Source organism: Podarcis erhardii, assembly GCF_964252035.2.
Source record: "Podarcis erhardii genome assembly, chromosome: 1".
NCBI classification, from domain to species: domain Eukaryota; kingdom Metazoa; phylum Chordata; class Lepidosauria; order Squamata; family Lacertidae; genus Podarcis; species Podarcis erhardii.
The window spans coordinates 77,693,448-77,717,651 of record NC_138497.1 but is presented as its reverse complement, the minus strand read 5'-3'; the positions used below and the strand labels follow the sequence as shown (position 1 = coordinate 77,717,651).

General features: G+C 42.7%; 2 protein-coding genes across 13 annotated transcripts in view; one reads left to right on the top strand and one right to left on the bottom strand.

Annotated features, from left to right (window-relative positions):
- TSPAN4 (tetraspanin 4) overlaps positions 1 to 6,854 on the top strand; it is a 524,393-nt gene extending 517,539 nt beyond the window's left edge. For all 11 annotated transcript variants that reach the window (XM_081880651.1, XM_081880645.1, XM_081880649.1 and 8 more), the window contains one exon: positions 928 to 6,854. In XM_081880651.1, coding sequence (XP_081736777.1) covers positions 928 to 996 — 69 coding nt within the window. In that variant the 3' untranslated portion in view covers positions 997 to 6,854. The remainder of the gene's footprint in view (positions 1 to 927) is intronic.
- The window catches only part of CHID1 (chitinase domain containing 1), a 133,242-nt gene continuing 109,919 nt past the window's right edge, over positions 882 to 24,204 (bottom strand). Inside the window, exons 16-18 of one of the 2 annotated variants that reach the window (XR_014161117.1) lie at positions 23,891 to 24,018; positions 1,130 to 6,633; positions 882 to 1,034 (exon numbers count right to left, since the gene is read on the bottom strand). The gene's annotated coding sequence lies outside the window, so the exon portion shown is untranslated. Of the gene's footprint in view, positions 6,634 to 23,890; positions 24,019 to 24,204 lie in introns of both variants that reach the window. The other variant, XR_014161116.1, reaches the window with a different exon arrangement.

Below are 24,204 nucleotides of genomic sequence, written 5' to 3'. Positions count from 1 at the left end.
CGCCATTAAATTTGGAGGCCTATTTCGATGATTTTCCCTTCACTGCTGCACTCCCCTTCATCGCCTTGGGGAACCCATGGAAGCTAATGTGTGGAAGGGGACTGCACCTCCTGGGTCTGTACTCAGCATCTAACCATAGATTGCAGGAACCTGGAAAGAGAGAATTTCCTTGTTAACAAGGCTGGCAGGGACTGTGATGTTGGTTGGGGATGCTGCCAGGAGACACAGTTCCCACAGTTCCCCTTCCGGGAGTAGGACTAATGTCTTACATCTCTTAAGGGCAGCCTTTAATCCTGCAAATTACATGCAGTTAGTTTGCTTATCTTCTATTAACATTTTCCAGCATGAGCTCTGAAGCTCCCATTCATGCCAGTGGGGAGAATTTGTGAGCAGCTGCTGTGTGATTTGGGTCATTGTGTACCGCATTCCCTACTTTAGCCAATGTGTTACCACAGTCTCCTTTTAGCTCACCATGATTCTAGATTAATTTGTCTACAAGCAAGTGCACTGAACAGCACCTCTTTCCCTATTGGACACTGGAATCCCTAGGACAGGAGGTGGGGCAACTTGTGACCGTCCAGATGTTGTTGGACTTTAGCTCCCATTCATCCTAGCCAGTAGTCGGAAATGATGGCAGTTGCAGTCTAGCGACATATGTCTCCATGCCCTTGGACAAGAATGCCCTCCTAAAAGAATCAACAACTCTACCTTTTTGGAGTGAAGCACATTCCGGAATGCCATTTTGTTTCGTGCTGGCATTGTTTATAGGGCCCTTGGAAGCTTTTCTTAAGTTACTATGTAGTATTCCCCATGTTAAACATATTATGTGCCAAGAGTCAACACTAAAAGATACACATTGAAATATAGGTAATAGACCACTGTTGAGTTGCATGTCGTTTAATATTGATATGCCTTTTGTACCTACAGATTCTTGGACTGACATTTGCAATGACCATGTACTGTCAGGTTGTCAAGGCAGATACCTACTGTGCATAGAAATCATAGTCAACGTCAGTCAGCCATGGCTCACCTCTCTACAAGACAAAAGAGGACTCTTCTTCATGCTCATACTTTTTTTTCTATGTAAAATAAACTGTGTATAATCTTCTTTGGAAATTTTGTGACTCACCTTAGTTTGTCACCATCGGAACTCAGACTTGCTTGGACAAAGGAAACTACTAAGTAACAAGAAAGAAAGAAAGAAAAATTGTTCCCCTTTTGCACAGACTGGCAAGTGGGAAGAGGCTGCTGCTTTCATTTTCCTGGAGGCTGCTGGCAAATAGTTTTCCTGCATGGAAATAGAGAATCAAGTTGTAGCAATGCAAGTGCAGAGGATGTGGAGGTTCCATTTAACTGGAGTTTGTCTTTAACAACAGCCAGTGTGGCGGATCCAAGAAGTATGCTTCTGAACTCCAGATTTTACCATGGAGGGAAATGGCTCCAGGAAACTTTTCTACTTAAGGAAGTGGTTTCAGTTTTGTGGCCTCTGAAGTCAGCTCAGACAGGATCTACCCTGGCCTACATTGTAGGTGATCTGTAAGCAGAAATTGGGTCCTGTCTTGCAGACTAAATCACTAGTGGTACACACATGATGTGTGAAAATTTATACAACATATGTGGATTCATACACTCTGAGCAGTATAAAGAAAAGTAGTCTAGCAGCTGCCTAAATAAGTAGGGAAGGGTTCTATCCTGTTCTATATTCAATGGGACCATGCATTCATTCAAAAGGAAATAGTAGATGATTATTTCTTGGAAAGGACATTTTGGCCATTGGAAAACACAACAAGAAGCAAGGAGTTGTCTTTCTGTCACTGTCCTCTGGATTTTCTTTTAAATGTCATTCCAGTTTCAACTTACATTGTGTTTCTCATTTCTAGGCTTGAAGTACAACAAAGAACCTTAAGCGACTTGTCACTAATATGCCATTTCATTAATTTGCTCCCTACTAATTTCATCTTCAACTAGGCTAGGCTTACCAGGCCTCAGAACAATCCATTAATATACACTTGTTTGAGTTGGGGTTTTTTGACCTTGTACCTCTATTAAAAGAACTAAATCAAATTATCTCTAGGAAGAGTAAGGACGTTTGCATAATTTTCCTGCTAACATAGGTAGCCCTAGTAATGGCTTTGAATTGCCAAAAAAGAGGTGAAACTTTACATAGGCATTTCTCTGTTTCTTTTGCAAGCTTCTTGTACATCCCTATAGCCTTTTGCCTGCTATAGTATAGGCTATAGAGCCAGAATTTTGCTGCACGCCACCCCTCAATCTCTGAGCATTGCAAGATTCCAGGCACTGACACAACAGAGACTGTGGTGTCTTTATGATATATGGTTTATTAACACATATATGTAGCCTGAGCCTATGATGGAGGGGCTCACAGCATTAACATCCCAACAGGGTCTATGTTTCTCCCATAGCCACAGCTTTGGATTGAAACATTGCTCTCCCTCTCTCTGCAGCTTGCTGCTTCACTTCTAGGTCATATCACTCCCACTTTTAACTCTAAACTCTGGCTTTGTCCTTCTAACTAACAGCGAACTGAGAGAGGCGCTCCATCTATTTGTCATCTTGCATACCTCTTAACGGTCCATCACCTAGGCGAGCACCTCAACATGGGAAGCTAGCCTGGATCCAGGGGGTTGAAGGATCTTGCATAGAGCCTACTTTCTTCCCCCATCCTCCCAAACTCATAACAATATTCTCTTACCTTCTTACCAGCAAACATGCAGACCTAGGTGCTAGTGTGGCATGTCAGGTCCTCTCTTATGCTGGCAAACTGCAGTGTGTAATCTGTGAGCAAAAAAAGATAGTGATCAGTTCAGCTGGCCATTAAAAAGAACATATTAACATGTGACACAAGCATTTTAGTATGTAAGCAAGCATCAAGAGAAACACTGTGCTAGTAAATCAGAGTTTGCTCCAACCCTAATAGTTCGTACTATGTCTGCTCTAGTCACACAACAAAGCCAGCATGTAAACCCTATTTTTACAAGCTAGGGAGCCATTACACGTACAGTTACCCTTCCTGATTTTCTCCCCCTTGAACAGCTGAGGGGAGTTAACCTGCCCTTCCCATTCTCCCCACCTTCAGATTCAGCTGCTCCTTTGTGCTTGCCTTTCTGCCTGTTAATATGCAGTCCTGGATTGGAGTATATAGGAATATGCAGATTAATTCCCACTATTTATAAATCTAGAAAATCTCATCAGATGAGTTAAGCTCAAGTGATATCATAGCTTTAAATCTTTTCTTTTGAGCAACTCTTTGGCTGCAAAGAGTCACTCAGTAGAGTTAATAAAATATAAAAAGCTAAATATGCCATTGGGTGTTAACAGTCAAGAGTTTATGTATCACAGGTAGGACTCGCAGAAACCCATCTGAATTCTGGAGAGCTTCCACCAATCAATAGACAGTAGTGCACTAGATGGGTCAATGGTCTGACTCAGGAACATAGAAAGGTTGCCTTCTACTAAGAGTCTTGGACACCACAAAAGATTTGGGAGGGGGGAAGCATGTAGTCTCAGCACCCACCCAAGAACTATGACATTTTGTGAAGATCTGGAAACATAACGGCAATATTGAGAGAGTCTAGAGCCGTCAGCTATTGCTGACATCACAGTTAGGCTATAGCACAATTATACATGAACTGCAGATGTGGGTTTAAGGGCCCATGGTCTATAATCTTTTGCATCAAAGATGAAAGTATATCCTGCCATATGAGCAAAGAACCAGAGGCAAGTTGAGAAGCAGGCAGCTATGGGAAACAAACAAAGTGTACAATAAAAACTAGGAAGTAAATTTCCCACCATGCATCCGAATCGTTCTCACTACCCCTCATCCTTAGTGTAACTTGTGCAAGCTTTTAATAATGATGTCCTCAAGCAATAGCATCTCTCTCTCTGGCATCTGCTTCCTTTCCCCACCTTTTTCTTACATATGAACAGATTGCAACTTGGGAGTTCCCTTGCTGTTAGTTGTTGTCATGGTTCATTACCGCTGTTGTATTCACAAGCATGCCTATTGATAGCTTGTGGATTTGCAGAATAATGGAGTGATGGAATACATTAATAAAACATTACTTCCAAAAAGATTAAAGACAGATGAAATCTATTTATGGAGGTCCCCATCATTAAAAATTAACACAGCAGTCCTGGTGGCTCAGCGGATAAAAGCACAGAAGTTGTGCTGTAGAGGTGAATGGGACAGGATGTTCCCACAAGAGGTCTTAAATTAATCCTTTCGTAGTATTGCCTCCAAAGAGGAGGGAACTACTATTGGGGGGAAGAAAAAAAAGTTGCATTTTTGGTGCTCTCTCTGGAAACTGCAGTTCTGCTGAATGGATGCTGCAGTACCAGTGTGCCGTGTGGAAATTTAGATGAGCAGCCCTGCTGCTCTTTCCAGTGAATTCTTGCCATCTATCACAGAGATGCAGGGATTGCCATTTCTCTACCAGCAACAAACCATGCAAACAGCAATATCCATAGGGCCGTGCTACATTTAAGCAGCAGCGATCTGTCAGCAAAACTCATTATCTTGTCCAGAGTGGATTCTGATGCCCTTCGGTATAAGGCTTAAAGGGGTCCTCTGCTAGGCCTTATGAAATGAATAGAGAAGTCAGAGTTACAAATGCACACATCCTTGTCCTATTGTGTGCAACCAATGGACTTGTTTCCAAGCTGCTGATGAGATATGTTCCAGAGCATGCAAACCCACACAGCGCATTTCACTTTAAAACCAAAGGAACTAAAACTCACCAGTTGAAGGTTGAGCCCAGTTGTGAAATCATCTGTTTAGAAGCAGCTTTCTGGACACAACACTGCCAACCTTGGTGCTAAGGCAAACAGCGGCTGCATGTAATGCCAGAAACAATGCAGTTCGAGGGGAAAGGATTTCATCCAACACCAGCCATCAAAGGGAGGAATCTGCAGCTAAGCTACAGCTTACACATCCTGCAACCAACTCTTGCTGTAATCCCTCACCTGCTGTGTTCTATTAGCCAGCCACTCTAGTCCTCCATTTTTTTGAGATGAGGAAAAGGAGTTCACTTCTGACTAAGCCACTCCCTTGCTCCTGAATCCACAATAAGCAACACCCACAAAAGATTTTTTAACAACTTGCCCCACACAACTAGTTTGTTGGCCAGGCGCACATCCAGAGCAGCATGAAAGAAGCCAGTGCCGCTGTTTTTCTATGTCATGATAAGCACAGGGCTTTTAAATGTACAACATGACCAAAGCCATTTAGGGTTCGGGTGTTGAGCCTGCCCCTAAATATATGGGTTTGGGTCCTTGGTGCTTCATTTCTGGTTTATGGCCCAGGGCCTTATTGTAATCCTATCAAAGTCAATGCAAATTAGGATGTGGGTTTACATTTCTGTCTTATCATTTGTTGGGACTGTGTTGTCTTGTGTCTACTATGAATATACCTGATGCAGTGTGTGCTTTAAATATACTGTAAAAATAACTATTGATAGCTGCCCAGTTTTGTTAACTGTCCGGGGGGGGGGGGCGGGGGGAGAAGGAGTACCCTACCACACAGAATTAATGATCGATTACTGATCTATAAATAGATCTATGACACTTATTTCATCTTTTCTTTTAATTGTACTGCTGTTTAGCCACAGCAACAAAAGTGAATTTGCCATACATGCTATGGATGGATATGCACCTTATAAATAGGAAGAGGCTTATTAGGAAGATAGTGCAATGTTGTCTCAGAGGTTCTCGGGCAGAGGCCTGTTGCGGTTAAAGCTTTCTGTATATAACAGGACAGGATTCTGCAGGTGAAAAAAGTACTGCTGTCACCCTTGGCTCGCAAGGTTGTGCTCTAACTATGGCACAAAAATGAAGGGGAGGGGCTTACTCCCAAGACACTTGACACTTAGACACTTGAAGGCCATTTTGCAAAACAAGTGGGGCAGAGCTGAGTTTGAAACTTGAGTGTACACTGGCAAAACGTCTAGGCTAGACATCAAACAATGGCACATGCATTTTCCCCTACCTTAAAAAGAAAGAATAGCAGAGAAACAGTGGGGTAGAGGAGGGAAAGGATCTGTTAACCCTTTCCTCCCCAGTCATTTTGTTTCTCTCAAAATTGCCGTTCCTCACCTGCTCTTTGTCTCACAGATGAAACTATGGATTTACTATTATGGAAAGAAAAGCACCTTGAAGAGCCAAGGCCAAGCAGAAAAAAGCTGCTTGAGGAAGACCCCCTCCTCCCAGCTATTCTTCCATTCAAACTCCTAGTCTCTTGAGGCTCTTTTGCTTTTTAAAAAAGGGGCGGGAGGAAGGCAAAAGATGCATGTGACTCCCGGTCTCAGCCGGTTTAGCGCAGAAAATTACAGCAACCCCTGTTTTTGCATTTTTAGATGTGCACTTAAAATATCTCAGGTGGATACCTGGAAATGTAATGTGCAAAGAGGCCCATGTGTCCTATTGATGATGTGAGAGATTTGAGCTCATTGGAGCCTGCACCCAACACTTTTACAAATGTTGCCCTCCATTTTGCAAAACATTTTCAACTCGTATGTAGCTTTATTTCATTTCAGGTTCCATTTTGAATATAAATTCTTTCCAGTGTTACCTGTTCCTGATCATTGTAGCTTTCCTTGGATTTCTTGGATAGTCTTGCTGCAACAAAAAGGAATGGTATATTTTCATGCACCTCATAGGAAGGGGGGGAAGCTATACATTATTTTTTAAAAACTTATTAAATATTCTTTAAAGTTTACAATGGAATGTGTTTTGTATTCTCTAATACCTATGTATAAAATTATAATATATGCTGTCATACCTAAAATCACTTTCAAGTTTTATTTACGTGGAAAAAATATATATGGCACATTTCTCTATTCACAAGTTTTAATTCCAATTTTTTGCATGCATGGAGGAAGTGGGGAATGGGGACTAGAAAGAAAAACGGTATGTACAAGGACAGTACTTCATGATACAGAAAACCTGTGGTTCAGTTTTATTACTACAACTCTCTATCTGTGTGTATATATATGCAATCTGGCCTACTATTGCAGAAAGGAAAATACAATGACATGACTCTATTAAGGATTTGTTAACACCCCATGCATACAACTGTTTTATAGTTCACCTGCCCACACCTAGTGCTGGCATTAGTATGGTACATTTGCCATATTGTAGATGCATGGTTTCAACTAAGATAATAATGATTTTAATATGATTCCCAATGAGTATTTCACAAAGTTATAATATACTTAAACATGCTGGTGTTTGAAAGAAGGTCCAGATTTGGTTTCCCATCCAAACACAATACCACCAAGTAAAATGTTAGGTAATAATGATTCACTATCACCATTATTTGTTTGTTTTATATGCTTCCTCTCTGTCAAGGCACCTAAGGCAGTTTAAAATTAAACCCTAAAACAAATACATTCTATAAAACCAAGACAGACAGAATCCTCCTATGTCAGCTGGGAGTTGATGCAACCTGCAGTCCCTGGCCTGGGCTCCCTTGCTTCTGCCTTCCCTTGGGGTACGAAGGTATTTGCAGCGCTCAGAGAATAATACATTTATCACCATGGGAAAAGTTGCAAGCATACATTACCAGACTGAGTACTGTTGGCCGGGTAACTACTGTGGTATGCAGACAAGAGTTTCCATTTCCAAACAGTCTTACATCACTAGTGGTAAGTAAAAAAAACAACAGTGGTATCTCCACTGTGTCATAGGAACAAAGGCAGCTGCTTTATACTGAGTCAACTGGTCCAGCTAACTCAGTACTGTCTGCAGGCAGTAGCACCCACCCCCTTCCGGGTTTCAGAGGGGGGACATTCCCGGCCCTACCTGAAGATGCCAAGAATTGCACAAGGGACCCTCTGCATGCACACCATACTGCGCCATGGCCCTTCCCTTCCCCTCACTTCAGTTCACACCAGCAGTTTCACTTCCCATTGAATTCATTCCTGGGTTACCACCATCACCAATGAAACTACCGCGTCTAATAAGAGGGTCGGGGTGGAAAACTTGCCATTATTCACAGTACTTCCAATGTGTGATTAGAAACAAGGATGTAAGTGTCAGGGGTTCAGGAGCAGAGACACAGGAGAAGGAGCAAATGGAGAGTGAGGAGGAGGAATCCGAGGGAGGTGTAGGCAGTGAAAGTGGTCAGAGAGATTCCACGAGTCTCTCCAGCGAATCGGAAGATTCACAGAGAGGAGCGCCGATGGCCAGGGCAAGGGGGGTGCCAAGGGGGAAACCCCAGAAGGAAGGGGCCAGCGGGGACTCCCTGAGCAGCAGTTGGAAATCAGGACCAGCGTCCCCACCAGAGCGTAGTGGGGGGGAGGAGTCCCAGGCATCGGGACCAGTCTTCTCACCACCAGAGGGAGGAGATGAGTCAGGATTGGCCACGCCTCCATCGGAGAGCGGGGAAACGGTCAAGAGGAAAGTCACCGGCTGGGCGCGCGCGCCAAGTTCAAATGTACAGGCGAGCGGCACAGCAGGTAGCCCGGATAGGGAGCCAGGTCCCAAAGCCCGCCGGAAGGAAGGGCAAGACTCAGGGGGGTCAGCGTCAGAAGAGTCCAGGAGGGAGGAAACCCCAGGGGGCAGAAGGACCCAGAGGAGGAGGGAACAGCGCAGGAGGTGGAGCCGGGCTAGGATCTTGAACTGGTGCGGAAGGGGTAGTGACTCAGAGGGGACTTCGCCGGTCTAGGGCCAAGACGTAGGGCTGCACGCTCTGGGGTTTGAAATGGAAACTAAACTTCAATAAAGACTTTTGTACATTACATCAACCGGGCGTTGGTCCTCTGTGAGCTGGGACCTAGAGGCAGCTCTGACAGTAAGAAATAAAATTTTATGGAGTCCACCAAACTCAAAAAGTTAAGCACTGATGCACAGTGTAGCCACAATGCATGCCTGACATGCAGCCTTAACACAGTCCCAAAATATACTGACCAACACTGAAAAATAAGTGGCAAGTGAAAACCTAAACAGATAACTTGCAGAAATCACACGGTCATAATGGCTGCTTCCCATTTTACAATTTTCAGCCAAAAGAGAGTTCCTTCATGTGACTTCCGTGATCCCATCACACAATTTTGAATAAAATAAACTTCTTATGTAGGTCATGACCAGAAGTATTCATGTAGAATTGTCATGAAATATTGGCATAATGGGTCTGATTCTGAGTATCAGCAGGAATATGAATGTCAGTCCTTTAACCCTTCAGCTATATAAGTTTTCAATAAAGATCCGCATTTGCCTAACCATAATAAAAGTAAATTTGTAACCATCTAATGCATAGGGATTACCTTGGCATCCAACAGATATCTGCTTAGGGTGTAGTATCAATGGGTGGCTTTCAACTAGGTCATTGTTACTTCATGGGAGGCACTGCAGCGGTACTGTATTTATTTTGCGTTTCTTTTAAATTAGAAAGTCAAAGGAGAGGTAGGAAGAAAGCAGACGAGGCAGGCAGGTAAGGTAAAAAAACCCTAAAAAACTAAAGCAATTCCCATGTTGCTAAAATACTATTAAACTACGCAACTGAGTTTTAGTCTGGAAGTATTTTTTGTACAATTCTGTAGAACCGTGTTAAAGGAAGTATTAACTACATTTCATACACTTAACCCAGGGAAAATACTTATTTGATCATTATCTTTCAAAGCTACATTTTGTCTAGAATGGTTAGTATGTACAATGCAGCCATACCATTGCTAACATTAATAATGAAGTTTTTGTACAAAGTAGAACATAAAAGGAACATGTTAAAAGCTACAGTTGTTTCAGTATCTATTTATTATTTCCCTGAAGTGTAATGATTAAACCTTAAGTCTATTAGTTTAGGCCCTCATTGAAAAAGCACTTCAGAAATATATCTGATAAATTTACAGTTCCTAAGTTTAAAAGGTGGAAGTTTATGAGAACCTGCTCTGCTGCTTTTCCCTCCCCTTATCACAAATTCAATAACTGCCTCAAAGCTCTTTCTTTTCTTTAATGAATCGATTGTTGGTAATCTACATGGAAAAATATGCCAAGATGCTTCCATATATCATGCAAACTACTAAATGTATATGCATATCATAGGCTGATCAAAGCTTATCCTTTCATTGGGAAACTTAACAATGCTGAGAGTCCTCTGACCTGAAATTTCAGTATCTGTTGCTGTTTCAATGAGAGTATTAGAACTAGCACTTTAGCAAACTGAAATATGGTTTTATTGAAAAAGTAACACTATCAGATTAATATCCTAGAATGTACACTTCACAATTAGCAAAATGTGGCAGTCTAATGTCAAGCAAAGGCAGTCATGCTTTAGCCCCATTTAAATCAACTACATGCAAATTAGTCTTACTGATTTTACCTGGTTGCATTTTCTTGCTTTCTTATTTTATTTTTTATGGACATTCTCATGTCCATAAAAAGAAATTCAGGTGGCATATTAAACAAAGAACCCAACCGATTCAAATGTGATGAGGATGCATAAGGTATGGTGGTGATTGCTGCTGGAGTCAAAAATATATGTATTTATTTTACAGATATTCCCATAACTGAATGCCACACTCCTATTTCAACTCCTTGAGTTTTCTTGCAGTTCTTTAATTTCATCGCATTTTCTTCAAATGGTGCCCTGAGAAATTATGGCATTACTTTACTCACACAACTTGGCCTACTTATTTTTGGATGTTCGCTGTGACATATGTCTGTATTTTGGTTCAGTTGTTTACCATGCCTGTTAGGAGGTAGTTTAGTTAACTTTGGTAAGCTTTGCTTGAAACATCTCATAAAACCTAAGAAGTAATTTGTATTCAGTTCACTCTGCTGAATGAGAAGTTGAAGGAACATAAATTACACTATGAAATTCTTTTGAACTCTTAACATAAAGCTTTAGGGCCACCTTCTGGTAATTTACATAACATCCAAATGCTCTTCTGATTAACAACTTGCTTCACTAACTCCTCAGACATAGTCCCCAAGTAGCTCACTTGATTCAGTATTTTCTTAGTCTTTTAAGCATCCCACTCAGGTCCTAAAGGCTAACGCTGCAGAGGAGTGGGGTAGGGGACATGGACTACGTGATATCTCCCTGCTACATGTTTAAGCTTGTGGAAAGGATGCTTGGATCTACTATAACACGCTGCTGCAAGCAAATGAGTCAATTGGTATTTTCAGAACAGGGCTGCAAACTTACTTTAAATGCCCTAGCAAAGAGTAGCAAATGACCACCCACACTAGTCTCATGTCTCCCCCTTCCAACCCGGGTAAAATTCTCAGCATATTTGGTCAATCACAGTGTGCTGTGACATCAGTGACATGAGGAGAAGGAGGCAACCAAGCCTCTTCCGGGTAACATTGCCTACTTATCTTTTAATTGCAGATACAGCAGGGAGAGGAATAAAATTGCCTTGCCCACTGAATCATCTGATGCAGCTGCCTTTACAGGGAATCCAGATGGTCCAAGTTTTCCCTTGGCTTAGGCTTCTACAAGCTGAGATGTTAGTTGTTATATGTGTTTCAATCACAAGTGACATTGTGGGCCTCCTAAATGGAGTTTTAAAAGTACTAAATGGCATATAAGCAGGCCAGATATTAACAGGCAGAGGTTCACAATGATCACAGGGAGAAGAACCTTGTGATGGGATCATAAAGCAGCTGCTTTGCCACCGGTGCTAACAGAAAAGGTAGCAAACTGTCTAGACTCTAAACCAGGGGTGAAGAAACCTGTGGCCAGAGGCCTGGATGCAGTTCATCTGGCTCTGCAGACACTTTGGGAGCTATGCTTGCACTCCACCCAGCCCCACTGGAATTCACTTCTGCTTCATTTGTGTGTGTGTGTGAGAGAGAGAGGTAGAGATGGGATAAGGTAGAACAAACAACTCTGGGGTTGCAGCGCTCATGTTGCTTTACTGGCTGAGGGAGCCGACGTTTGTCCACAGACAGTTTTTTTCGGGTCACGTGACCAGCATGACTAAGCCACTTCTGGCGAAACCAGAGCAGCGCACGGAAATGCCATTTACCTTCCCGCTGGAGCTGTGCCTATTTATCTACTTGCACTTTGATGTGCTTTCAAACTGCTAGGTTGGCAGGAGCTGGGACTGAGCAACGGGAGCTCACCCTGTATATCAGGGATTTGAACCGCCAACCTTCCGATTGGCAAGCCCAAGGCTCAATGGTTTACACCACAGCGCCACCCACATCATACCTGTTTAAAGAGAGAAATGGTGATGTGCAGCACAACTGGGAAGCACAAGGCAAAGAGTGGGAGGCCACATGAGGCAGGGCAAAGACTGTACTACTTCCTCACAAATTCACAGCAGAAGCCAGTGCAGGGACTGCCACCTCCGCCACTGTGGGTTGGTCAGTCTTCGCACCACTTGCCATGCAGAGACCTAACAAAGAAAACAGACTCTAAGGATATTCAGTCATTCTGCTCTATTGATTAATTGAATGCTCCAGTGCCTTGTTTACGGGAAGAGATATTGCTGCATATAAACGGAAATAATAGATGACACTTCTATTGTTATTGCTGAGGGTGCACAAGGCTTTCTCTTTCTAATTTAGCCGGCTCTTCCTCTGATACTACTGTTTCGCTCAATGCTTTACAGTGCATTAAATGCAAAATTGAAACGTAAATTGAAAGTGCCAGCACTCCGCATAAATATATGCATAGTAATCTTGTGGAAGCATAGCAGAGAATTTGCATTTAATTGTTCCAAGAACTATATTGGCAATTTTGGGTTCATTTATTCTGGAATGCATCATTTACTCTTTGGCGGTATCATAGGCATCCCTACCTGAAGCCAGGCAATACAGGGATGTCTAACCTAGAAAGTGGAAGCTGGCTATAAACAGGGAGGACCACTCAATGCATAAGGCTTAAAACTGATATGCATCCTGAATATCCCTCAAATCTCTCTAGATTTATCTCGGCTTTCATATCAGATTGCCTGTCTGCTTATTCATGTCGCCACATAGTGAGTGGCTCTGCTTATTTTAAAGTGCCAGAGATTGCTTTACTCATTCTCACCGCTTCTCCTTTTTAAAACTTGCTGACAATTGTTTCCATGATACCACTTAATAAGCATCAGGATTTTAGGAGGTGAAGGAATTACATCCATGCTCAAGTTGAGCAGATGCCCTCATACAAACTAATAATGTTCCCAAAATCCCACATGGCAAGCAGGTAATGATGTCCAGGAATTGCAAAGATGATTTATATTCATAAAATAGGGAAAGAGAAGGATTCCCCAGCGGTGCTGCAGAGAGACAGTGCCTAAGCATATTTACAGATTATCACTGGGGGCTTTTAAACCCTGCTGCCCATTTCCATTAATCCACAGAGCTGCCTGCCCAATTTCACATTGGCACACTCTCCATATAACAATAGAGAGCTTATTAAATATTAAGGCTTTAATCTTAAGTACTTCTGTGTGATGGAGGAGTCCTACACACTGCAAAGACAGACAATGTTTACCACATAAAAAAAGTTATCTTGCAGAGACACACTAAAAGCAAGTAGCCAAGGACTATGTCAGGTATACTCACTTGCTTTAACAGGTGCAGCAGGCAGGATGCATTAGCCCCATCATTATCAATATTGGTAACGGGATGCTTGTTAAAGACAGAAGCTCAGAATCCTTGTGACTCTAAACGCCAAATTTGCAGCCTCTGTGCTGCCAATTCCCAGCTTTATATGACTATGGATGGTTTTATGTGAGTAGAAGCCTCATGTCTGTAAACCAAATCCAAACTTTTCCCTCCTTTATCTGACCCTAGTCACTGCAGGAATCAATTACAGGTGACATTTTCTTGGAAGGCAGGACTAACTCAAAAGGTGAAACGTAATGTAGACAGCTCCTTACTGGGGTGGTAAGCACAGGAAACTGCCTTATACTAGGTCCATCAAGCTCAGTACTATCTCCACCAGGGGTGAGCAACAGCAGTTGTTCAGCAGGCCAGATTCTTAGTTCCCCCGTTCTGGCCAAGTGGCCCACCTGTAAATCACCTGATGTCAGATGACGCATTTTTGCCCACAAGGCTTGAAAATTAAACCATCTTGTGTGCACGGTGCCTTGAAACCATGACAATCAGCTGTCAGGTCTTCAAAGCACCGCAATGGGCTCTCAGCAAATACCAACGATCAGCCCAAACACATGTCGGATCAGACTAGCTAGACATCCAGGGGCAATTCCAAGCAATGTGATGTATGCATGCTGCAAATGCGGTTGCAATCCAGCCCAAGGCAAGTGCACCAATAGCAGGGAGCTGGGAGCCGTTGTTGTTCTGCCATATGTGCACACACAATTGCTGCCGCATATTGTATGTAAAAAGCAGGCAAGCCCTAGGATCATTCTTGCAACACTAAACTAGGTTAAGGTAAAGGTAAAGGGACCCCTGACCATTAGGTCCAGTCATGGCCGACTCTAGGGTTGCGGCGCTCATCTCGCTTTATTGGCTGAGGGAGCCTGCGTACAGCTTCTGGGTCATGTGGCCACCATGACTAAGCCGCTTCTGGCGAACCAGAGCAGCGCATGGAAATGCCGTTTACCTTCCCACCAGAGCTGTACCTATTTATCTACTTGCACTTTGACATGCTTTCAAACTGCTAGGTTGGCAGGAGCAGGGACTGAGCAACGGGAGCTCACCCCATCACAGGGGATTCGAACCGCCGACCTTCTGATCAGCAAGTCCTAGGCTCTGTGGTTTAACCCACAGCGCCACCCATGTCCCAGCCATGGATGAATCATGCCTCATTTCATCCACATGGGCACATACAAGAGAATGAGCTGCCAACTTTAGTTAGCACAGAATGTTGCTGCCCATAGATTATTAAATGACTGAGAGCTAAGGAGCAAAGATATTGTACCTATTCTGAAACACCTACATAGGCTAACACAGTTGGGTTTGGGCCTTAATTCAATGTGCTTTTTTGGTTTTCCTAACCTTTGAAGTTCTACATGATCTAAGCCCTGATCATTTCAAGGAACACCTTCCCCCGTGTGAACATCCTGTGCTACAGGGTTTAAAGAATTGCCACTGTGGCCCTACTCACATTTCCATATTCTGGTGAGGCTGGATTATCGTTTCCCATGAGCAAGGCCTTCTCTCTTCTGGCCTTGGAGCTATAATCAACAGGTTTGACCTGCAAAGCTAACTCTAATCCAGCTATTAGCTGATTGGCACTGACATTGAATTAGTCCATGGGCAGGTGCTATTTGGATTCAAGCCGTGCCTGCAAACTGACATTTTTCTTTTACAGACAGCTCTGCTAGACTGCAGAGGAGAAATGCCCATTTGCAGGCACAGTTTGAATCCAAACCGTTCCTGCAAATGGACAAAGCCAAGTACACTGTTAGCTTTCGTCAGCTGATTGGTGCTGACGATGAGCTTCTTTGAAGCTGTCGTCTGATGTCATGATGAAGTCTGGTGACTGATGGAGTGGACTTGCCCATCTGCCACTTATGGTCACTAGTGTGTGGGCCATTTATTGATCCAGCCCTCAGGCTCAAAAATGTTCCCCAACCTTCCCAGTCACTGCTTAATAAATATATTTATTACTTATCTGGAAACTCAGTCAAACTTGGGTCATCCTTACTATTTACATTTCACTCTTTCTCTCTCTATTGAATTCCTTCCCACAGTCCCCTTTCAACACAACAAAACTTGCAAACGAACAAAATTGCAAGGCCCAGTCCTTGCTTACAAGATAAGAGGCGATGGGTGCTATCAGGAAGGCTGTTTATTCACACAAAATCTGGCTGCTATCCCACACTTTCTAGCGCAATCATGGTGTCACTTTTCTAACTGCAAAAAAAGGGGGAAGATAAGAAGGGTATCAGAAAATTGCACAGGAAAGTGAGGGATAACAACCTGGCAATGTCATATATAAACAGGCAACACTGAATAACTTCCATGCAAGTTTTATGGAATCATATCAGCATGAAGGCTCACTAGGAGGATAATCACAATTAAACCAAACTCAAGAAAGAAAACTTAATAACCTTGGCTCTTCAGAAATTGTTGATCTTAAAAGTTGCTATTATCCCCAAAGCTTTTAGCGGGAATCATGATTATTTATAATACATAACAGAATAATTATGGCATCATATTTCTTAGAATCTTTAATTGTAACTAAAATCAAAGAGTATGCTAATAACAGTTTCAAACCGGGAAACATATTCTTAAATCTTCCCCAAATTACTTTCATAGAGTAAACCTTTCAATACGTGAATTGACACAATCACATGTAACTTATGTAAGCCCAAGAAAATAATTACTTTGAAAACTTATCGCTGAAGAACAACCTACGGCACATTAAATGAAATAAGATAACGTTTGTGTTTCTTTATTGGTTTCTCAACCATTGAACTGCTTTATAATCTACATTCAGCAACAGCCAAGTTGAATTTGCTGTACCATCCCTCTGTTTGCTTCCAGACAAGGTTTGGTAGACCTTTCTTGTCATAATGGAATTCCTTTTCCTTATCGCTCTAGATCTTGATGTCTAACTTCACCCTGGCAGGAATAAATTGAAAGTGCTCTGATCAAATCCAAATGGGCAGCATTTATCAAGAAGATAAATACCCAATGTTTCAACACCTTTGACAGCTACTGGGAATAGGAACAAAATGAAATTAACCCTTTGAGGCAAACCCTCCAAGTGCATGCTCCTCAACTTCCAACGGATCAAACACGAAGCATAATGTGCAACCAAATCAATAAATGCCAAACATTTAAGAGAATTACAACACCAGATTCTAATGTACAGCATCGGTTTTGTTAATTTGTTTATACTAGAAGTAAATTTAACACCGTGCAACACTTAGGAGGGCAAATTCCCATAAACAAAAGCTTGTGGCTGAAAATGAACTTAGCTTTTATATGTACAAGGAGTAAAAGAGAGAATGAATGCTTAAACCAGTGAGTTCACAAGCGAGCCCCATCAGATTTGTGTTATGCATTCTAATCTAATTATGCCTGAAAAAATACCAGCGTCCAATAAGAGAGACATATCTGTCTCTACCATTTGCCAGGGAAACCCTTCTAAGATGTATTCTGCAAGGTGAGGTAAGCTAGAAAATTGAGTAAGTCAAAAGACCCATAGGATACCCTATAGAGGAGTCATTTAGAGCACTTCCCTTCACTGGTTTAATTAGGGTTGCTATATTTCAAAAAGTGAAAATCTGGACACAAAAGTTGTGGGGGGGGGTTGGGGGGGGCAAAGTTGCTGAGCCTTTTTTGCAAAATCTTCCCCCCAAAACTTGAAGTTTTTACCAGACATTTTTGCCAGTTTTCGAAAATTACACCTGGACTCCATTTTCAACAGACGAATCCTGGCTATGTCCGGGAAATTCCAGATGCATGGCAGCCCTACCTTAATGCAGTGCAGTGGAAGTGACTATCAGGAGGGGCAATCACGTTACATTCAACAAGCGTACAATATGTGAACCTCTACTACACAATAGTAGAGCTGTGCAAATCAACAGGTACACTTTAGATGTGTAGAGACAGCTTGAATACTTCTGTGAACAAGTGTATAGACAGGGGTAAAAGGATAACAGGCAGGGGAATCGTGTGCAAGTGAGGGTGGCATGTGGTCACTGGGGCTGCTGTCATGATTGACCCCCGTGCACTAAACCCTGAAACCATGCCATCAAACTACATCTTGGTTCTAACACCTAACCTCTAAAAGTAGTATGTTCTTAGCCCCCCTTTGCTGCACAGCCCTAATTCCTACTCCAGTGAGCTAATCCTGCTATTGCTTGTAGCTACTCAGCCAGTTTTAGGATCCCACTGGCTTCAAGGGTAGTGATAAAGAGGACATTAGTGAAGGGAAGAAGCATGGAGAGCTAATCAGGGAACATCATGTCCAGAGTTGGGATACAGAAAAGTGCGTAAAAGGGCATGGAGGGATGGTGTGGTTCTATTGGGATTTTCTTTTTTTTTGCGGGGGGGGGGGGGACTATTTTCTGGAGACTGCAGGCTGAACGGGCATTGCTACTAGTAGAAGAGAGTCTTCAGAATTCTAAGAAACCTTTCTTTGTATTTGAATGTGTGCAGCCTATGCATGGCATTTGTGAAACTTTAAAAAGAAGGAAGGAAAAAGAACACTGATTAAAAAAACCCTTTGAGCTACTTTCAAACTTTTCACAGGTTCAGATAACATTTTAGCATGCAGTGGGTTACTGCATCAATATCATCCTATTCTGTCGGTGGCTCCAGCCACGCTGCATGACATCCATCGGCATTGCTCTTTGGACCACCAAAGAGCATTCAAATTTTAAAGTCAAGTTATCTGATGTCTGTGTTGCAGAATACTGATGGTCAAAGAAAAGTACACCCTGTAACTTTCAGAATTTGCTACAAGCTCCACAATCTTATTGCCTGAATAAGGCAACAAATAAACGCACACACTAAAAACAAAAATATACAACACACATCCACTAAGAGCAGTAAATCACAGAAAGCTTAGACTTCTAAAAAGTTTCAAAAACACAAATCAGCTCTGTAAAGTGTTATCTAGGCATCTTAGCCCTATTTGGGCATTAATTCTACTCACGTGTAAGCACACATGCCAACAGAGAGTGTTGCCAAGCCCTGCCTCCACTAGCTCATCACTTTCCTCCAGGTTGATTTGATTTCTTACATTTCTATGCCACTTTTCATTCAAATGAATCTCAAAGCGGCTTGCACACAATAAATAACAATATCATAATAAACACAGTTAAGGCTCCCTACACAATTGTCTCACAAACACAACCTACCTATTGTATGCATATTCCATTTGAAGCACTGATTTCTCATCACAGCCAGAATTCCATATAGATAAGTACAGTGGTACCTCGGGTTAAGAACTTAATTCGTTCTAGAGGTCCATTCTTTACCTGAAAATGTTCTTAACCCGAGGTATCTTAACCTGAGGTACCACTTTAGCTAATGGGGCCTCCCGCTGCCGCTGCATGATTTCTGTTCTCACCCTGAAGCAAAGTAATTAACCCAAGGTACTATTTCTGGGTTAGTGGAGTAGTAACCTGAAGCGTCTGTAACCCGAGGTACCACTGTACCTGTTCTTGGGCCCTGTCACATTCTAGCACTTTTTTTCATTAGTGGCTGTGCCCGGCACTCCCTTCCTAGGGAGGCTTGTCTGGAAAAGGCAGGCTAGACAGATCTTTGGTTTTATCATGGTGATTCAATTTCTCTGATGCTTGTTCTTAATAGCCCAACCTTCTGCAAACTTGTGCCCCGATATGTTGTTGGCCTACATCTCCCTTCAGCCAGTGGTGAGGATGGCCAGTGGTCAGGATGATGGGAGTTATGGTCCAACAATATCTGGGGACCTGGACTGGAAAAGGCTTTTCTAATGTGATGAAGGAAATGTAACCCAAGGTGCTTATGCAGATATGGGTTGATTTTGTTCTCCCATTGAGTTCTATTAGACAATGCAAATGGGCAAGCCTGACCTTATCCCGACACAGGAGTCTTCTCAGGAAGGATTAAAGAGAGGGGCTAGGCTTTTCTCAATGGGTGATGCCCTCCCTCTGGAAATCCTTGCCTTGGTGGGCCTGCCAGACTCATTCCATATACACCTACAGAAAACTCATCAAGATGTTTCGACTTCAGAAGTTTTTGGAGGGAGAGGTTAACAAACATTCAGGCTCATTTTACTGCCTATGTATCACTTTAAAGTTTTAACTGGGTTTTAAATCAGTGTTAACATTTTATGGATTTTTTTTAAAAAAACTATTGTTTATTGAAAGCCTCCCTGAAGGTCTTTTTATTTAGTGGAATATACATCCAAATAAATAAATAACTAAAGTCCCATTTTAATAATATAAAACCTACCCTGCTACACACATTTTGTTGCATTTAATTTTATAAGCGGTTAAAAACCTTTTTGTCATAAATCTACACTTTCATAGGTTTTTTCCAACAATCATGTCCAAGAATCTTCCATAGGTACAACTAGAAAACTGCCAAGGTTCTAGAGGCATTGGAACAACCCTAGAAATGGGATGCAAAAAGCAGGATCATTCACTCTGACACCAATCAGCTAAACCCCTCAAGCATGAGTCTTGATTATATTACGCTAAGGCACACAATCATAAGTGTTATTACGGGCCAATTATTCAGCCATTTTTGAACCAGCTGTGGTCTTTGACTTTATGACCCCATGCAGCAGTTAATTTCTCTGGCTGATTGCACGCTCTGCACAGAAAGCATTTCTGGTTTATTTCTTCCCCTTTCTAAATTCGCTTGATGCCGTTTCCAAACAGCGCTTCCTTTTGCAATTTATTTCGCAATGCAGAAAGAGGGACTGATTACTCTTCAGTATGAAGATGTATGAAGTACATGTATTACCCAAATCCCTAGTACTATAGAAAACCAAGCAATGGGTTTATTTTTAAGAATGAAACGGGTTAACTTTACACCTAGGGCACATGACCATTTGTGTTTTGTATTTTTTCCCCTTTTTTCCATATGCTAGCTATTAATTTCTTCATCTGATGAAAGCAATACAGTATACAAGAACCAGCACCACCACATACAGACATGAGAAACCAGCATAGACCAGAAACAGAGTGAACTGCCCATCCTTGCATTTGACCTTCATTAATTTAGTGAAAAGAAACGGCATCTTAAAAAACAACAACTATGCATCATCCCTTCACATCATGAGAAGCAGCTTCTGATCTTTGATGGAACCCAGAGCTTGAAATTCTCCAGTTGAAAATAGTCTTGCATTCACTCTGCTCAGACGTGGGGTGGCAGCTATTTCATTTAAGCACAACTTGCTATGTTTCAATGCTGCTCAACTAGCTTGAAAGGGGGGGGAGGCTAAGCTTTCTCCAAGAAAAACTTTAGTTAAAACTTTGTGTATGTCCCCCTACTATTTGCATGGCAGCAACCTTGTAGATACTACTGTGTGGGGGGGGTGGGGAAATAAAACATGCACACATAAGCAAAATGTAATTCTACATTGCAAACAGTTATCTGAACAGAGCTTGAGATATTACAATTGGTTAAAGAAAATTACAACAACGGAACACATAACTCACTGGAACTGCAGCCATTTCTCCAAACGAAAGGATGACCTGCCGTGATTTAAGTATTCCAAACTTCCTCATAATAAAGAATACAGTATTCTCACTAATAGTTCCCTCACGAAGACTGTATCGTATCTACAGTGCACAGAAGGCAGCAATATATGGCAGTGCTTGCAGCTGGGCACAGAAGGTGGCACCAGATATGGCAATGAGAGAACACATAACACAGCTTCCCTGTTGGCCTCACTGAGCACTGCAGAAAGGGCAAGATGTAGCTCAGTGGCAGAGTGTCTGCTTTGCATGCAGAAGCTCCCAGGTTAAATCCCAGGTACCTCCAGGTAGGGCTGGGACACAGCCCTGTGTGAGGTCTTGGAATGCCACTGCCCGTCAGTATAGATAATACCAAGCTGGATGGACCAACGGCCTGATGCAGTGCAAGGCAACTTCCCATGTTCAGTTCTGAAAAAGCTTAAACTACAGAGACACTTCAAAAGCTCCAAGGACTTTCCTCCCCCAATAAGGTAAAGGGACCCCTGACCATTATGTCCAGTCGTGGCCGACTCTGGGGTTGCGATGCTCATCTCACTTTATTGGCCGAGGGAGCCGGCGTACAGCTTCCGGGTCATGTGGCCAGCATGACTAAGCCGCTTCTGGAGAACCAGAGCAGCATACGGAAACACTGTTTACTTTCCCGCTGGAGCGGTACCTATTTATCTACTTGCACTTTGACGTGCTTTCGAACTGCTAGGTTGGTAGGAGCTGGGACCGAGCAACGGGAGCTCACCCCGTCGTGGGGATTCGAACCACCGACCTTCTGATCGGCAAGCCCTAGGCTCTGTGGTTTAACCCACAGCGCCACCCGCGTCCTTTTCCTCCCCCAATACTCATCCCTTATTGATCACTGTTGACTGCATGGGCAAGAGTGAGGATTACAAGCCTCTCTCCCTCTCAGGAACCAGAATCTCACCCCCTTCCCACCCCTGGCCCCAGAAGACCTGAACTTTTCATTAGTTTCCTGGAATATGGGGGCTTTTCGGATTTTTTAAAATAAAAAACCCCAGATCGCCACATTTCAATCTATACCAGATAAAAAACTGTGCTAGCCCTCACTTCAGCTTCTCGTGTTTTGGAGAACGGTTGAAGAAAAAGCATGAAGCGGTGCTCAGATTATGTTAATTGCATGCAGCAAAATCTACCCGTTAGCTGTGGCCTTTGGCTGATCTATTCCGCTGAGATTGCAGCGTGTTGCCTGACTCCTCCTGTACTCAAGTTGCTAACAACTGCAGTCGCCAAACACACCGCAGCATTTCTCAGCTGCTTGAAATTCACCACCCAACTGAAATAAGCACTGGCAATCAAAGCAGAGAGCCAGTAGTGCTAATGAAGATAGTGATGGGATTTTTAGAGGCAAATGTCCGCATTAATGATCTTGTCACTTCACTTAGTTACAAAACAGCTGGCGGAGATGACATGATTCAGAGGGATCAATCCATCATCACACTTCAACCTTCCTCCATGCTCATATTTCATTACCCATATCCTGTTACAGGAGCTACTGTAAAATTCATAGCTTTGGGGGTTGAGGGTTTTGTCACAAAGACCAGCAGGGGTGGCTCAGAACTGTCAAAGGGAGACCTAGAAGATGGCAGTTGCTGCCATCTTAGGATCTCTGTGTGTAGCTATTTATGCCAACGGAAGATAAAATACACAGCTGCAGAAAATGTTAAACGGTTAAGTGAATGGAAGGGGGAAGAATCTAAAATGGATGCAAATTCAACTCTGTTGGAAGGAAAAACTTCCCACTCAGTAGATATTCAGAAGCCACAGCCTAATTTGTTTATGGACAGGGATCACAAGCTTTTATAAAGGAGGTAGTAAGACTAGCGGCTAGGTTATAAAATAGCCCTAACCATATGGTCCCAATGTACTGTTCCATGTACAACTTGTCTGCCAAAATCCCTTTTTCAGTTCCACCATAGCTCCTAATTACCACCATCCCTGCTCTCCACCCTGCAGCTCCAAACTTCTCATAATCTGAACCCTCTTTCCACATGCCATTGCTTGTCATCTAAAATCCTGTTCCATGTGGGAAGAGATGCCCCCACGTCCACACAGTCTGGGTGACACTTGTTATCCAGCAAGCCTCGTTTTACGCTATGGCCCACTGCTGCTGCTTCCATACATTTCCACCTTGCCTTAAAGCCTGGCAGATTCCAAACTCTCCTTCTCTTGTCACTGAAATGAGTATGGAGCAGACAGAATCATAGAATCAATTCCCCTGGAGAAGGGGTAGCCAATGCTGTGCCAACCATATGCTGTTGGACTACAATACCCATTGTCCCTCATCATCCTTGATGATGGGGCTGGGGCTGATGGGTGTTGCAGTCCAACAACATATTGGCTACTTCAGAGATACAGGCTAGCGTATGAGTGGGGAGATGGTTCAGTTTTGCCCTGTTTGCCTCACAATAGATACAGTTATAGTGGTTTCCAAACAAGCCTCTACACTGCAGTAGTAGCTGATGGGTTCAGGTTAAAAGCAATATTCGTGGGAGGGAAGGGGGGGCAGTCTGGGATTTATATTGTACTTTAAAGTCCTTGCGTATGAAGCCCCTATCAACACATTTCCCAAAGCCCTAAGAGATATCTGTTAGGCACTCAAGGTAAGATTCCAAAGGAAAGAGTCATTAATTCTGTATAGATAAGGTTAAAAAAAGAAGAAGGAGAGAGACAATAAACATTTCAGAAGCTTTTATCTGTTGTTACCCAAGCCCTTAAGGCTAAAAAGTAAGCTGTTGCCACTTATATAAATCCTGTTAAAATTTAAAATGTGGCTGAAAGGTCTTTTTTCATAGCACTTTTCATATAACACTCACCCTTCTGCTTCTGTGTTGTGTAAGAGATGCCAGCCTCTACTTTTCTTTTTCAGTGGGAGACATATCAATGATCTTCTGGTTTGATCGGCTGGCCAACAATGCTACAGGCTGAGGCCTCCGTGCATAAACTGAAAAGCAACAAGGAAGCAAGTTTCTCCTAGGTATGAGCCTTGCAATGCTCAAGCAAATGCCCACTCTGCTATTGATTCACACATGTATGCTACAATGCTAGACTAGCTTTTGAACCTTGGGGCTCAGCTTTAACATTTCTGATATGTTTTCACACAGTAGGCTTGTCGTCACTGACATACTGA